The sequence below is a fragment of the Phalacrocorax aristotelis genome, chromosome 2 (genome assembly GCF_949628215.1).
Source record: "Phalacrocorax aristotelis chromosome 2, bGulAri2.1, whole genome shotgun sequence".
NCBI lineage: Eukaryota > Metazoa > Chordata > Aves > Suliformes > Phalacrocoracidae > Phalacrocorax > Phalacrocorax aristotelis.
The window spans coordinates 69794394-69810718 of record NC_134277.1 but is presented as its reverse complement, the minus strand read 5'-3'; the positions used below and the strand labels follow the sequence as shown (position 1 = coordinate 69810718).

At 35.0% G+C, this 16325-nt stretch overlaps 1 protein-coding gene across 6 annotated transcripts in view; it reads left to right on the top strand.

Annotated features, from left to right (window-relative positions):
* DTNBP1 (dystrobrevin binding protein 1) overlaps nucleotides 1-16325 on the top strand; it is a 70281-nt gene that overhangs the window by 12483 nt on the left and 41473 nt on the right. For all 6 annotated transcript variants that reach the window (XM_075083965.1, XM_075083962.1, XM_075083964.1 and 3 more), the window contains one exon: nucleotides 6277-6409. In XM_075083965.1, the coding sequence (XP_074940066.1) occupies nucleotides 6277-6409 (133 nt within the window). The remainder of the gene's footprint in view (nucleotides 1-6276; nucleotides 6410-16325) is intronic.

Sequence of the window (16325 nt, the reverse complement as noted above, 5' to 3'; positions counted from 1 at the left end):
TACTATAAATCCTGATGAATTGGGATTACTTTCCCATCCCTAGTGCTATAGTTATATGAGCCAGAATTAATCTCACCCTGATTGTAGAAGTACTTGGAGAAGGCTCAGTGTCTCTAGAATATTTTTGATACTGCACAAGCAGGATTTAAGGAAGCATTAACTAGTCTGCTCAGGGAAGCTAATGAATTTTGAAGTCTGCTGCTAAGGTTGAGAGATTTGAACCAAATCTTCTATCCTCACCTTGTGTATCAGATTTCATGTAATTTACTTAGAGGTTTTTATTAGTTCCTCCTAACCACTGAGAGTTTTTTGGATTCGTTTTTTTCTTTTTCCTGATAAGTTTTATAGAGTCTTTTTTGAAAAGAAAGCTGTCATTTATACCAAATTCAACATCTACACTTCTGGAAGTGATTTACCAGAAATTTGCTGTGATATTCTGCTCACTGTTTTTAGTTTTTATAGCTCTGAACTATCTGCTTTTTATTAATGTAAACTGTATTCACTTTTCCAAGAGATGACTAACACTGTGGCTGTGAATTTTAAATAAAAATGAAACATTCTGTAACAAAAATATGGGTATAGAATTATAAACTAATGTGTCCTGGGTTGTGCATCCAAGATGTAATTTGGCTAATCTTCACCATTTCAGAAAAGTAATAGTTCTGTGTTGTGACATGATATGCTTCTAATAAATCTATTAATGCTTTCATTTTGAAAGTAGATGGGGAACCCTGGCTGCTTTTGATAATAGACATTTCAGATAATGGAAATGAGCCTTTTTAGTGACCTACTTAAAGTTGGTATGAGTCATGTACAGATTCTTCAGCTTTTGCTGTGTGTTACAAGACACATTTTCATGCACTTTTACAAATAAAGTCCTTTAACTTAGGTACTCACATTATCAGTCATCCCTCACTTCAAGTTAAAAGCCTGTGTCTTCATGTGATAAATTTGTTTTATTATGCCATGTCTTGTAGCTGCTGTTGAAAACTTTGAAGAAAAAATTATTCTCATGTAAAAGTGAAAAGGACAGTTATTGCCCTTTCAAAGTCCAGAATTTGAATCATTGCTTAAGCCAATTTTTATTTGAGGTGTTGCAGAAAATATCTGCTTGCCAGTATCTGACATACTTGTCTTAATATGAAGTATGCTTCATGATTGAGCAGGAGCATTTTCCTCAAATATCTGTTTTGATTTCAGCAAATCAATGCACACAAACATTGATTCAATTGCAATTTTTCCTTTTTTTTTTTTTTAAAACATAAAATGTTAAGCATCAACTTGATATTGGTTTCAGAAAGGCTGGTCATGAACATAGGTGACAGATCCAGTGTAGGGTGAAAATATTTAGACTGGTGAGACTGGAAAGAAAATATGGCTGGCTATATATTCACAGGCTTAGAAGCCATTGCCTCCTAGTCTTTAATAAATACTTTTTTCCAAAGTATAGGTTGGGTGGGTGTGAAAATCCGTTAGGGAAACAGAAACTTTTTGCACTGCTTAGGGGAGGTATCCTTGTTTATATCTTAAGCAGAAGGTCACACTTTGTTATTACACTGTGTATCAAGTACAAAAGTTGCTGTTTTCTAGCTTTGCAAAATTCAATCCAATTTGCTCAGAATTTGCATTAAAAAAAATGGCCATGTTCCCTTTGTTTAAGAAGTGGGATTAAAGTCATCTTAATGGCTTCTTTAGACATTAAGGAAATGCACTAAAACTTGTGAAATATAAGATCACAGTGATTATAATATCTTTTTCATTGAATACCAAAATCAAAATCTTGTAACATTAGAACTATTTTAAGAACTGAATGTCCCATATTTTGGGTACTTGCTTTGCAGCAAAAAAAAGTGTTTTTAATGAAATATACTTATTTTTTAATTTCTTGATAAAAATGCCAAAGATTTTTCCAGTTGGAATAATGCAGTAAACTTCCAGCAACTTCTTGTATTCTGAGATTATAGAATTTAATTTTTGTTCATTTCATCAATTTGTAGACATCCTCTGAAGCAGTACTTTCAGGAGGAAAAAGAGTAGTGAGTAACAGCCCATAGACTTGTCTCTGTGGGGAAGACATGAGTGTCTTCGGGAAGAGAAGTCACTAGTTTACTATTATGCATTTATTAATTCTGGCTTATGTCAGGATTTAGATATTAGCGGGTATTTGTCAAGTGAAAGTGAACTTCAGACAATATTAATCAAGATTTTTCACAGAGCTGGCATTTGAACTTGGACTCCTGAATTGTGTTTGGTTACTTAAATAAGTTTCTTTTTTGTTAGCATCTAGCAATTGGTAGCTCTTGAAAAAAGGCTGGGTAAATGTTTTCTGATGCAGAAATCTAGAACACATTCCATTATAAGACTCTAGTTTTCACTAGTTTCTTTTTGATTTTAAAATTATTTTTAATGTTAGGAGAGCTGTAACAACTTCTACAGTAAATGAGTAATGATTTGCAGTGGGGAAAATGTTTGAGAAAAATAATATTCATTAATTAAAACAATTTTTCTAACTGTTGACCAGTTGTTTAAAAACTGCTGTCACTTTTCTTGCTCTCATGAGTTTCATTGTCTGAGTTGAAACGGCATTTATCTTTTGTTGAGAAAATCAGGGAAAATATCGGGAATGTGTATGTAAAACCAAGGAATTTGAATAATATAGTGTAAAGTTACCTATCTTCAACAGGGCAGAATGCTTCAGTGGAGAGGGTTGTTGTATAAGGTAGAGATATATATGTATAAAAGGCATATAGTTTGGTGTTGTAAACTTTAAAATGTCGGTGGCTTAGCATACAGAAGGAAAAATATCCTAGTATACTTGCTATATGTAGTTTCAGCGAAGAAGCTGCTAAAGCTTCATGTAAATGGTATTATACTAGCTGGGTTTAAGATCTTTTTTAAAAAAATCAAAAGTGCTAGTAGAACTGTAATTATGTAAAGACTTTTTTTCAAGTGTTGCAGCTGAATTGAGCTCATCCTGTATATATATGTCTTTCACTGCTCATTTTAAGCTTTTAGTAATCTGGGTCCCTGTCTGACCTAGAGGTAGAGAGGATTTCTTTGATGTAATTGTTTCCACCCTTTCTGTTTTCTGCCTTTTTGCAGGAAAAATTGAAAACTGTAATATTTTCTGATATACATGTGTGATTTAGCTTTTCTAAAAAATTTTGTACTACTGCAGAACTACAGGTAGCGTAGGTTTCAGTTAAAAACAATTTCTGTGGTAAATTTAGCTAAACTTTAGGAAGAAAGTGTTTTCAGGTACAGAATTGTTTTTTATATTGTTGAGTTCTAGAAAATACTTTAATACCTGAGTAGCTGGTAAACTAAGAAAAACAGTGTACACTGATGGAAGATAATCAAATGTGATGTCATATGATCAAATATTAACATACTTTTAAAAAACCTAAAACTTGTGATAGTGTTGTTATACCTGTGATAGTGTAATACAGGCCAAACTAATATAATTGATGTGACCTAAAGAAAAAGTTATGTTTTCAGCTACCTAATAAAAAAATATTATTTCTACCAAGCGTGGCATATTACTATACAGGAAATTTCTTAATCTAAAGGTATAATGGATTTTTTCCAGCCTCCTTAAGAAGATTAAAAGGAGGAGATGTTTTTCTCTTTCATAGCAGTGCTGTTTCTGAGTGAGAGGTGATTCTTGCCTGACCACTTGGTTGTGGGATTTCTTGAAGAGCTGGAAAAGAAGTAGTAGTCTTGCAGGTATTCTTTAGAACATTAGAAACGTTTAGAAATGTCAGATTCAGTCCAGGTGCCACTGTGAACCATAAACTGGAAATGAAGGATTTCTAGATTTCATATTTTTTCTAAATATTTTTTTAAAAATATGAGCTTATTTATCTGTGGATATAGATAAGAGCTGATCAAATAATTATGGCTTAAATTTCAAATGGATTAAATATGTAGCTTTGTTTGGAACTTTCTTTTGATGCACTGTGCATACGTTCTTGTTTGGGTAGGAGAGACTTTAATTTGTAACCGTAGCTGGTGCAATGCCCTTGTGATGGAGCTAGTCTTCAACTTCTTTTGTGAAAAAACAATTAGGTTTTCTTTCACTTCAGAAAGAAAAATTCTGAAACCTGTGTTGGAGTAAAGCAGGATTGTCATCTTCCGGAGAGATCTTGAGTGTTCATTCCTGTTCTTCAGGAGCACAGTGTTTTCTGTAGTTCCCACTAGAGGCTGCTCAAATGCTAGTGCTAGGAATCAGTCGCCCTCTAGAATTCACTTGTCTTCATCCTCTTTGTATTCCTGTTCTTTGTTGTTGTCTTTTAATATTATTTCAATAGGAAATACAGCAAAGCAGGTGGTGGTTTTTTAAGTGGAAAAAACAGTGGTTGATGGGTACCTTACTAAATTGTCTTGAGCCCTGCTGTGTTTGTGAATTTTGCGAATTAATAAGCGAGCAATCATTCTGAAAAGTGAGTTAGCACAATACAGGCATTTGGATTTTAATGCACTCAGAAAAGTCAAGCTCTTAAACAAATAGGGACCACCAGTCGTAATGCTTGTCATGATACTGCCCTTTGAATACATCTGGATTTTGTGAGAGGAAGTCGAGTATGTGGTAAACAATGCGTGTTCCACATTGTCAGCTGCCTTTTTTTTTCTTTTTTTTTTTCTACCCAGAGTGATCTGTATACAGATAAATGATTTAAGGAAATCTTTGCTGATTATACGATTTGCGTTTGCCTTTCTGACTGGTGTGGAGCAGTACCGTACTTGTTAGAGACTAAAAAAAACTTAAGAAGTAATTGGAGTGAACATATGAATGTAATGCTGGGAAATTTGTTTATGAGGTCTTAACCTTTCCTGTTCTAGATGGACCACTAGGATAGCAATTTCTAACTGAGAAATGGCTAAGAAAGTTAAAATTTTGTATACTCCAAGATGGGCACCAAGTAGAATGGCCAAGCCAGAATCAAAGGTTTGACTGATGCCTTCAGCTTGGTGTTTCTTTCTTTTGAGCATCCAAAAGGCATTAATGTTACATCACTTTTTTCTACCTTCAACTTAATAGTTATTGCCTTGCTTTATGAAGGCTGCTTCTGTCTGTTACAGGCAAAGGTGAAACACTGCCATGTGCCAAAACTCAAGAGTTGCTTTAGGTTTTCTGCTGTTTCATTCCATCTTCTGTGTAGTTCTTCACATCAACAATCAAGTTCATACACTGCAACAGATTAGTGTGCCTGCCTCTGAACTGCAAAATCCTGTCTACTCTTTGGTTGCTATTTTGTTTGTAAAAGTGTGATTTATCCTTCCTTCTGCAGCGTACCTTCCCTTTGGAATAGGAGAAGTCCTGGCAAAAGGCTGAATAATAGTCCTGTATTCACACAGCTCCATCCCAGAGTGACTAGCTGGTTAGAGTTTGGGAAAATAGCTTTTCCACTTTGGGATCCTGAGGCGGGACATGAATTTCGAGTGATCTTATGATACAAAATTCACATGGGATAATTCAGGGCAGAAGGGACCTCAGGAGTTCTCTAGTCCAAATTCCTGCTCAAAATGGAGTAAGCTAGGAGGTGAGATCAGGTTTCTCAGGGCTTTTCACAGGCATGACCTCTTTTAACTTGAGACTCTGAACAATTATGGTTAAAGAGGAAATTAGGAAGTTTTGCATGTTTTTAAGTCCATGGGTATATAAAGTAGCTGGCGGTGTATTTTTTACATATTAAAAAGTCAATTTGACAAATTAACATGTAAAGCTTAAAAGTGTTATGTTATAGATTTGCCTATGAGTAAAGGGTCTGTCTGCAGAGTGAACTTTCAAAGTATTCTTTTATATTATCATGAAGTCATGTAAAGGTTAAAATTTTCCCAGTATGCTTTACTTTTGCTTAATTTGAATAATTTAAGATTAATTAGTACTGGTTTTGGTCAGCACAGCTTTATTCTTCAGATGGGTACCATGCAGGAAGGGGTAAACTGACAGTATGCCCAAGAAGCAAAATTAAATTATGAGTTCTGGACGCTTCTCTTCCTAAGTATAGACTATGAGTCTGTGAGACCAAGACGCTGAGGCAAATATAGTGGTTCAGCATCTTCCTGTGAAGGGAACTCAGATCTCCCTTAACATGGCTCTGCTGTCACTCTTTACCATGTGATATGGACTGAGATTTGTTTATCTTTCTGAGCCATTTATATATGTGTAGTGATTACCATGCTAATTATGTACCTTTATGAATTCCTATTTCTGTTCAGGTGAGTTGTCCATCTATTGATGCAATCTGATATTCATATAAGTATTTCTTATAGCCCAGCTAGAGGCAGAGTTTGAGGAAATGGAGAATCATCTGTTGTGTCTTGAGGACCTATGTGAACAGTGTGAGTTGGAAAGATACAAATGTATGCAGACATTACAGCTGGAGAACTACAAGAAAACAAAAAGGTAAATAAAACAATTGCTATAAATATAAATTAGCATAAAATATAAGCGTTTTGTGATTAGTTCTTTTCCCATATATAATATAATCCCTTTAAATTAAAAGGTTAAATTAGATCTTATAAAGAACCAGTAATCTTTGTCAGGAAGTTTCAAATTTGAAATAGATTCATGGAATGTCGGTCTAACTCTTGGTGATGAACAAAGAGCGTGTGTATTTGGAAAATTATTGCTACCTTGTTGTTAAGATGAAGTTGTGCTTATTCTCTACAAACAACAGTGGTAAGTGCTGTTGTTAATAAACACTGATAAAGTGTTGTTTCTTTTCATCCCTTGCCCTGTTTTTCTGATTTCTTTTTTTCCATTTATCGTATCTGTAAAGTGAGGAACTGAATTTTCCTCTATCTTCCTTTCAGTTCTATCCTATCCTATACTGCGAGTACTTTTCACTCTGTATGAAAGATACTAATCTCCTGCCATTCTCTCACTTGTAAAAACAGGGCATTACTACTTGGAGTCAAAGTTCAACTTGCAGCAGTATGTGAAAAGTCAGAATCTCCAACTTGGGAGCTTCATGTTTACCTAAAAGATAAAGTAGTAAGAGATGAATGTTAAGAGCTTAAATAACTTAAACTTTTGACTTTCTTGGTTTTGTTACTGACAGTGCCAAAAATAACCTTACTGAAAAAGATAAGACAAGCAATATTAAGTCAATTATATAAATGAGGAAACAAGGAGTTAAATGGAAGCAATTTGTCAAAGACGGTCTCTGACAGACCTGTGTTAGGGAGCGGTGGGTAGATGTGGATGCTGACAGACCTGGAGCCAGCACTGACATGGGGGTAACCAGGTTACTTGAGCTGTCCAGCCAGGTGTCCTTCTGTTAGCGAGAGGAAGCACCCTAGCACCCTCCCCACTTCTCCTGATTGCGGAAGCAAGTTTGAATCACGTGGTATGGTCAGAATAACCGGTTTGGTTTACGGTCGTAGTTAGGATGTGATCAAGGGCAGGGCTGTGCCAGATAGCACTGGTCACATTTTGTGTAGCTTATCCATTTTTCTTTTTCTTGACCCTCCTTTTGCCTTTTTTTTTTTTTTTTTTTTTTTTTTAATCCCAGTCTCCTCCCAAATAAACAATCCACCCCTAATTACTTTTTCCCTATTGGTCCTGGTTTAGCTACTCAAATTTGGTATTTCTCATAGCATTATCTCAGGAAACTTGGCCTTCTGTGGTGTTACAGATAAGGTGACCAAAGTACTGCTGGGGTTGCAAGTTCTGCTTTCCAGAAGGTCCCCAATACCTTTAACATCCCCCTTCACTTTTCTGTGAAGTTTGGCTGTTCCTAACTTAACTCCCCTTCAACCATCTGTGAAATCCAGCCATCCCCCACGGTGCTATCTGTAGCTTTTGTCAGCTTCTTCCTACGTTATCTATCACATCCAGCAATTTCTCATGTCATGTCCTTTACTTTTTCACATCCTTTTCAGTTAGCTTAACCTCAGGCCAGGGCCTCAGCAGTGGTCTTGTCATTTTCCTGCAACCTGGATTTTCGCTTTTCCAAGCCAGGGCAACACCATTTTCCCTCTCTCCAGGAAGAGTCAACAGTAGTCAGTATGGCTGAATACTCAGTGTCTGGACCTATTTCAGTAATTATATATTGACTAGTAATAGTTTCAAAATTCTAAATATGTGCTATTTAACCAAATAACACACAAATTTAAAATGTGCATAAAGCAACAGATTTGTACCCCCTAAAATGTAGTAACATTTCAGAAATTTTCTGAGTTTTGTTTGTTATTTCTGCCATCCTCACTCCCTCTCCCCCTCCCCTCGCCTTGGCTTTCAACGTCAAAATAGTGTTAAACTGTTGCCTACTCTGCTTAGCAGCACCTAATCAGTTCTATAAATAGAATGCTAAGCAAACTACTTAATGTAATTATAAGCTGATTACATTTGGTCAGATCTAGACAAAACAGGAAAAGTGCAGGTAATTTCTGGTTGATTATTACCACTGTATTTATTTAGGTAAGAAATTAACTGCTAGCTCATTACTAGAAGGACACTTGCCAATGACTTGAAGAGCAAACAGCCAACTTAATGTGAGTGTGATTCGTTATGTATATTTGGAACTCATATTCTGTCTTCCTCTCTTTGGTGTTCGGGGTTTTTATTGTGATACTTGCTACTGAAAGAATCAGATAAGGGTTCAGGAGTCTATGCTCTCTCTTCAACACAAAAATGATTTTCAGGGAGTGAGTAGTTTGTGTAAAAAAAAAAAAAAAAAAAAAAGTATTTCCCATGATTTGACAATATAGGGATGAAAACTGAGATGAACGCAAACTATTGAAACTGTGATTATTTTAAATATGTAACAAAAAGTAATTTTATTGTAAAGTCACTGTAGAGCTTAGGCCGGAAGCTCACATATTTCAAGTCTTTTGAGAAATCTTCCTATGTGAAAGATTTAGAAGGAATTGCTTTAGGTCAACATGGAACCTCTGAAATGTAGCTTATGGTAACTATGGGAACTGGTTTTCAGAAATAGGTCTCCCTATTAAATAGAGCAACTTTATTTCTGTTCAAACAGATAAATTTTTTCCCTGTTGTCATTGTGTTGAGTGCTAGTTGCAAAGTAGATTCATCAATCCAAGTTGTTTTCCACATTATTTTTAAAGACTTGGTGTTTGGAGCATTGATTGTTTTTCTGTGTGCTTATCTCTGGATTTTTAATATTTTTTTTTTTTTCTTTTTAAATACATTGATCAGGATACGAGTATTGTTGTATGAAGCCTAGATTCCACCCTTGTTCTCTCTAGTCTTGGTGCAATTGTTTGCCTGTATGTTAGCATTAAACCATGCTGTTTTCTTTCCTGTCCTTTTCTTAATCAAGCACAATTCTTTTTCCCTTCCCTTCACCTTCCTACCGAGGATGTACTGTTTCTGATTGCAGAAAACTCCTTGTATCCCTCCAGTGTCCTATGGCAGTTCTTGCATTCCCAAGGCAGCGCGTTGTGTCCTTTAGGAAGCACTGTCAGAAACTCACTTTTGTACTAATTTTTATGTGAACTGAATTGCAGGCTTATGGGTTATTTTATCAATTACAAGCAGCCGCCCAACTGCAACATTTTGTAGGAATACGTTAGAGATAGCAAAGAGTCATTGTCACTGGAAATGAGTGAATACATTTTGCTCTGCGTCATTTGTCTTTAAACATAGTTGAGTTTAATTTTTTTAGCATGTCTTGTTTAAGAATCCTTTCTGGTTTTTCGTACTTGACTTTGAGAACAGACATAGAAGGAAAATGAATGAAGAAATCGAAAATCCTGAGTCTGAAGTATACCCTGATGCTAGGGTATGCTTCAACAGATGAATGTTTAGTAATATTGCAAACCTTAGAGGGACTAATTTTTTTCCTTTCTGGTGAGATTTAAAGAAATGCTTTACCTGAAGAGAAAATATGTTCTTAAAATGTGTATTTATTCTTAATTTTTGTATTTAAAACATTTATTTATTGTCAAATAATATATAACCCCATGCTTTGGTAATTACTGTAGTAGATGAGGAGTTGGACAGATTGTCATAATTCTTGTTAGATGCATTGCCATGCCGTGATGGTAGTTTTATGCTTCTGGAGGAGAAGAATGTTTGATTCAGTTTTTCATTCAGAAAGGTATTATGGCAATTGCATTGTGTAGATTAGAGATGTGTATGTGAGAAAATGTCTTAATCAGCTACCACTGTTGAGTTTATTTCTTCTGTATGGCCTTCTGTTGGTTTTAATAATAATACAAAAATATTTTGTATTATTATTATTTTTCTACTATGCTTTGCTTTCAAATATTATCTTTATCTCCTGCAGTACCACTGTAAAAAACTGCCTCTTTTTTGTGACCTTGTTTAACCTAAATTATTTTTTTTAAGGTCAGAAGAGAGAAGGTGGAATAGGTAATACACTGCCATAAAAAATCACGTTGCCTAGAAGATGACTTCTATGTCTGTAGATCTTGTTTAGATCCCATAGCGTTCCCCAGGTGATAAGCTAGAACTCCGTACAGTACATCATCTTCAGTGATGACTCCCTCCCATCTGGCAGTGATAAATTTAAATTGTACCTTCATAACCCTTTTAAGCTTTACATGTAATCTACCAAATTAATTTTTTATATGTAAAAAATATACAATTGTTGCAAATGTTTCAAACAAGTATATTTTTTTCCTTCCAACATTAAATGTACTGTGAATTATTTCTAAGACTCCAGTTACGTATTTCATAGTCCTCATCAAAATTTTCATCAACATAAGGTTTCATGCCATATTCTTTTTGATCGATCTTCTGGTGGTATAGATTTTCAGTTACTATACCTCTATGTATCTGGGTACACAAATAAGGTTTTTGCAAAGGTGGATGCAGAACTTTTATTATCTTCAGGGCAGCCTTCACGGTAGGCATGGCAGGGGATGAGTGACTGAGTTTTCATTAAGTATTAATTGTATGGCTGTAAGTTTCTGTGCTCAAAGCAGAGTTCATGTTGTGGACATCTTTTCCATCTTGCTGTTCATTAGTTTGTATATACACAATCAGTAGCAAGTGTTTTCATGGTGATAACTGGCTGGAATTAATTTTATGGCCATCAGCTATTGCACTACTTTGGCAAATACATGGAATGAGAATTCTTATTGATCCTGAAAAAAAGGGCTTGCACAAGCTTTGGAAAAGTTCCCTTGATAATTGTACTTCCTTTTGTGTAATTTTAGGGCTCTGAACTTTCTTTTTTTTGCAAGAACACTTGTGGTACTGTATTTTGCATGAATCAAACCAGAAGGAGCATGCCGCTTCTTTATTAGTGCGTTTTACCTCTGCCAATGCTCCAAGTATTTGAAAACATTGGGCAAGGCTGAAGACATAGCAGATCAAAAGATTGTAGGGTTTTTGGCAGTTTTTAATATTATTTGCACAGTGTGAATGTGCAGTATAATTTCTGTCACTTTTAAGCTGATTTAATTTTGCCCTCCTTTTGTGGTGGTCTTTGCTTGATGCAGAGAGACAATGACATTGTTATAGATTTGTTGTGTACCTTCTCCCTATAGTTTCTTTTCAGCAGGCATAGAAAAGATTTTTTTTTTTCTTTGTTGGCTTTTGTGACCTATGATTAAAGACTGAATGTTTGTGTTGGACCTTCTGCATTTTACAGCACCTTTTACTAATGTTTTCTAGAAAATGTTAAATGTTATGTCAATCCTGCATAACTTTTCTCTACCTTTATGGAGTGCTGGTTACTGGGGATAATCTGCAAATCCTATCAATCTGTTAGTACTAGGCATTGTTCCAATAATAGAAACAGATGGTTTAGGACTGCCTTAATCATCGTTTTCTACTGTCCCGCACCTCAAAACTGCATTATTTATCAAAGTAATTTTTCATTGTAACATTCATTGTGGCTAGTTGCAGGAGAAATAGGTCTTATGTGTTTGTCATTACCACACTAAAATCCATTGTCTGCTGTTGAGCAAGATAATGTGCCTCCTGATAAATTCTTTTTTTTCTCACTATGAATTATTTTCCTGAGTTCTTTAATAATTCCTTTTCAATTACATCAAAAAACAGTTTGTTTAAAAATAATTTTAAAAAATGCTTTGAACATGTTTATTGACAACAGCCCTGTGAGGGAGATTTTACATTCTTCTGTCAAAGGGATGTGTTGCGGATGCCTCATGTGGTACAAGTTTTAACTTCTAACTGCCACAATTGCATTCACGAGGTGTGGGACCACAGTGTGCATAGTAAAGGGTGCATGTGGGGTTACAGGCTTTTTTTACTACTTTGTTTTTGAGGAGTTGTGGCATATTATATGTCACTTAGTGAATAAAGTTTGGCCAGTTTTTGAATACTGACTGTATTATTTTTTCTTTTAACGCCTATGGGGAAATTGATGGCCAAGTTAAAGGAGGGTCTGGATTTTGTTGTGTGAGTGTTTACCAAAAACAGGTTTTCAGGAACCCTTTTTCTTTCTAGGAAAGACTAAAGATGGTGAAGTTGATGATGGAGTTGTTCGTACCTTCTCTTCAACTTCTCTTAAATTTCTTTGTAGCTTGTCTTAAATTTCTCCTCTCAAATTTCATCTTTAAACTTTGGTTCCTAAACTTGGTTCTATGATAAAAATAAATAGAATTGTGCTGATAAACATGTCTTTTAGTGATCCAATGACATTGCATATCAAGATAAAAGTTCAAAAAATATAAATTTAAAAACTGTCCCCTTTTTTTGGATTGCTTTCATTCTGTTGCTAACCTGTAGACACTGGGTCCTGTGCAAAATCTTACATTTGAAGGCTAAGCTTTCAAAGGGAGCTAAGAATTTATTCCACATTTCAAATTCCAGTTTGGAATGGTTTCAATGCTGAACAGCCTGTATGAGTCTCTTAGCAGACGACAAAACACTTGGTTGCTGTTAATGATTTAACTTCCACCATTTTCTTCCATTTTTAATGCCATCTCCCTAATTTTTACTGTTTTTTGAAAGATAGCACCTGAAAGGTGACCCCCAATGTTCTTCATCAAGAAAAATATTTCTTTCTTTTTTTTGTAACATCCAAAGAGAAATGCTTTCACTATACCCTGAACTGCTGAGTATATGAGGGTAGTATTTGATTTTAGTTGTATTTATTAGCTTGATTACCTGCTGATGTTTGCAATTTCTGTTATGAAATTTTGCTTTGATCCATTCCATCTTGGGGAATGAAGTTTATATAGGAGGCTTGCTAGAAGACACAGAAAGACTTCAGCTATTTTTGTAGCTCCATTTCAGTATGGAAAGGAAAAATTTCCAGTGTGACATCATTTAAATGCCTTAGTTCTTTGTGCTTTGGTTTTGCTGGATAAAATTTCACATTTGGTCATGAAGAATCCTGACATGTCTTCGGTGTTTCTTCAGATAAATAGAAAACCTTGCCTGCTGCTTAATTCCAATGATATTTTAGAACTAGTTTTAGTTTTTATTCATTTTTCATTACTTAAAGGCCTTTCACTGCTTCAGGATCAAAGGTATTTCAAAGTAGTAGTTGACCTAAGTGATCTGAAAAGCATGCTCAAGCAATCTGGGGGAAGGAAAACATTTTTGTCTCATTGTCATAAGTGCTAATCCTAAGTACACAAAAAGAAAAAGTACTTAAATTATTTTTGCGCACCATGCAGGTGACACAAGTTTTGAGTTCTCAGGTTTTCGGCTTTTACTTCTGATGACATCCAGAGGTAGGTCCTTCTCATGGCTTTTTAGCTGACTAAAGCTTGAATCATGCTATGGAAAGAATTTTTTTATATCGTTTTGAAAACTTGACTGTATCACACAACAGGTGAAACGCAGTCTCTCTCAGGTTTTGTTTTGGATCTTGTTAGGTGCCAGAAATATTTTTCAATGAAATTGCAGATAAGCAGCTATACCTTCTTCAAATGTAAATTTTTGTTTGTAAATAGTATTTGCAACTCAACATTTATAAACACATTTCATTGTAAAATCTTTCCAATTTAATCATAATTTTTACCATCCATATGGTGTCTTCAGATTGTCTTTTGTTTATGCCTGAGCCTAGTGGTTTGGATTTATTGGCTGTTACTTTCAGAGCTAGTGTTATAAAACATACAAAACATGTTATAGTGACATTCATTTATGACTTTGTTACACTTTTATCTGACTACTCTTTCTTTCACTGTAAAATATGGAATGGTCAGTTCTGCCTGCTGGCATCATTGTAGAGAACTTGGTGTTTCTGTGTTCTCTCAGCATTTAACTGAATTCCCGAGTATTTTGTTACATTTGGAAAATTTATCTTAGTGTTACAGCCCTTTGCAAGATACAGTAGAACCTGAGAAACTTGTCTTACTTTTATTGAACAAACTAAATTCCCATTGATTTAATTCACTTAAAGCAGGACGTTTTTGACTACACTGGCTTTTTTTTTTTTTTTTAAATTTCTTTTTAAATTTAAATTCTTATTTGGCTAGGTATTTATTAGTGATTCTGTGAGTTGAGGTCGTATGGGCAATATTTTGAAATTACTGATGACATTTATTATCTTGAGATGGTCAAAGAATAGTTTGACTCCTTTGAAAGCCATTGTTTAAAGAAATATAAATAAGAATTTGTAACTTTTATCTTGAAGAAGTAAGCAACCAGGCTTATGCTATTGGAGTTTCACTGACAATTGTTGCCCTTTACTTACTGCTATCCTGTTGGTCATTTTCCACTGAATTTGAGGGGTATAGAGTTTTGTAGAGTAATTAAGCCCCCCATCTTTTTTATGAAAACAAGAAACTGGAAAGGAAGAGATGAAAATTACTGCCTATATGTGTGGCTGAGCAGTCTTCATCGGCATAACTGTAGTGTAGATGGAGGCTGTACAGCCTCTTGCCTCTCAGGAAAGAAGCACGGCTTAAATTGCACTGCACACAGAACGAGATTACTTTTAAAGTGCCTCCGTGCCTTTATAGCCTGATTATTTTAGCCTTTAGCCTGTTACTTTAGACTTTTCTTCTTCCTCAGTGGTACTAAACTTAATCTTTCACTGAGAAGGGGGTATTTATTTTATATTATACAACTATTAAGTCCTTTCTTCTGAAAGCTTACTGTTAACTGTAAAAAAAAGTAACGAATATTCTTACTTGTGTAACTAGCCAGGTTTGTTGGCATTAACCTAAAATTGAGTAGCTAAAGTAAAAGAGCGTATAGTCAGATGCCAAACAGTAGGTTGTATTGATTAGTGGACAGACTCAGCACAGGAGTTCCTTTAGTCCCGGAGAGGTGCTGAGCAGCCGACTCTGGGCTTCAAGACCCTTCATGTGTAGTGAGGCTAGGGGTAAGGCAGCTGTGTGTTTTCTTTCTAATAATAATGGAAAGGACTATCTCATCCATCTGTGAAGTGCATGAATTTTTTTTCAACAGAAACTCTGTAAAATCCCAAAGCATTTCTCTGTGGAAAGCCTTCAATTGCCTTAAACTAGTTAGACAAATGGGGTAGAGGGGAAGGCTAGCCTTTTCCTACGGAAGACATGTATAAGGTAATACACTTTTGAGCTGAAGCAGTTGACAGATCTCTCCTGCTGAGATGATTCATTGTACTGCAGTTTTGTCTTCTAGCATGATGTTGTTAGTAAGCTATCCATCAAAGGCTGAGCTCTGCTGCTGTAGCTTTTGTATAAACCTAATAGGAAAAATTATCTCAAAGAATGAACAGTTTATGGTAAAACAAATACAAAAATGTAATATATAGCTGATAATTTAATATGGCAAGATCTAAAATAATAAGAGGCAGCAGTCCTAGCTACTCATCCAGGCCTACTTCCAATGCAAGTTTTTCCTCTTGCTTGCCTTTTAACCTTGTCTTGAAGATGACTGTTTTCCAGAACTGTTTTCAGTTTAATCTTTTTCATTTTAATTACTTACACTAACTGCTTTTTCTTTTATTGAGTGTCTGTGTTCCAAATATGTAGTTTCTTTCTTAATGTAAATTCAAGGCATTTACTTCTGCAGATAATTTTTTGTCTCTAGATTATTAGAGAAGAGGAGGAGGTATTTTCTTCCTGACAGTTTATCAATAAATACAAAATTACTTATTTGCTTATGAAGGGGAGGAGAAATGTAATACTTTGTAATACATTTTTTTCTGCACATCTGTCTAGAACTTTGTACTTACACATCTAGAAAATGTATTGATGTAATCTTAAGTCATCTGTTTTTCCAGTGTCTTCACAAGTCATAGTCTCCTTTCCACTTTAAGTTTAGGGTCTGGTTCTTGCCAAAGCTGATGATGAATGAAATTTAGGATTAAAATTCAAAAACTTCAAGTTTTTATTTGGATAATTTGATTTTTAAAAAAAATCTCCATGGTACTGATGCAAAGCATATTTTCAATGTACATGTTTTTAAATAT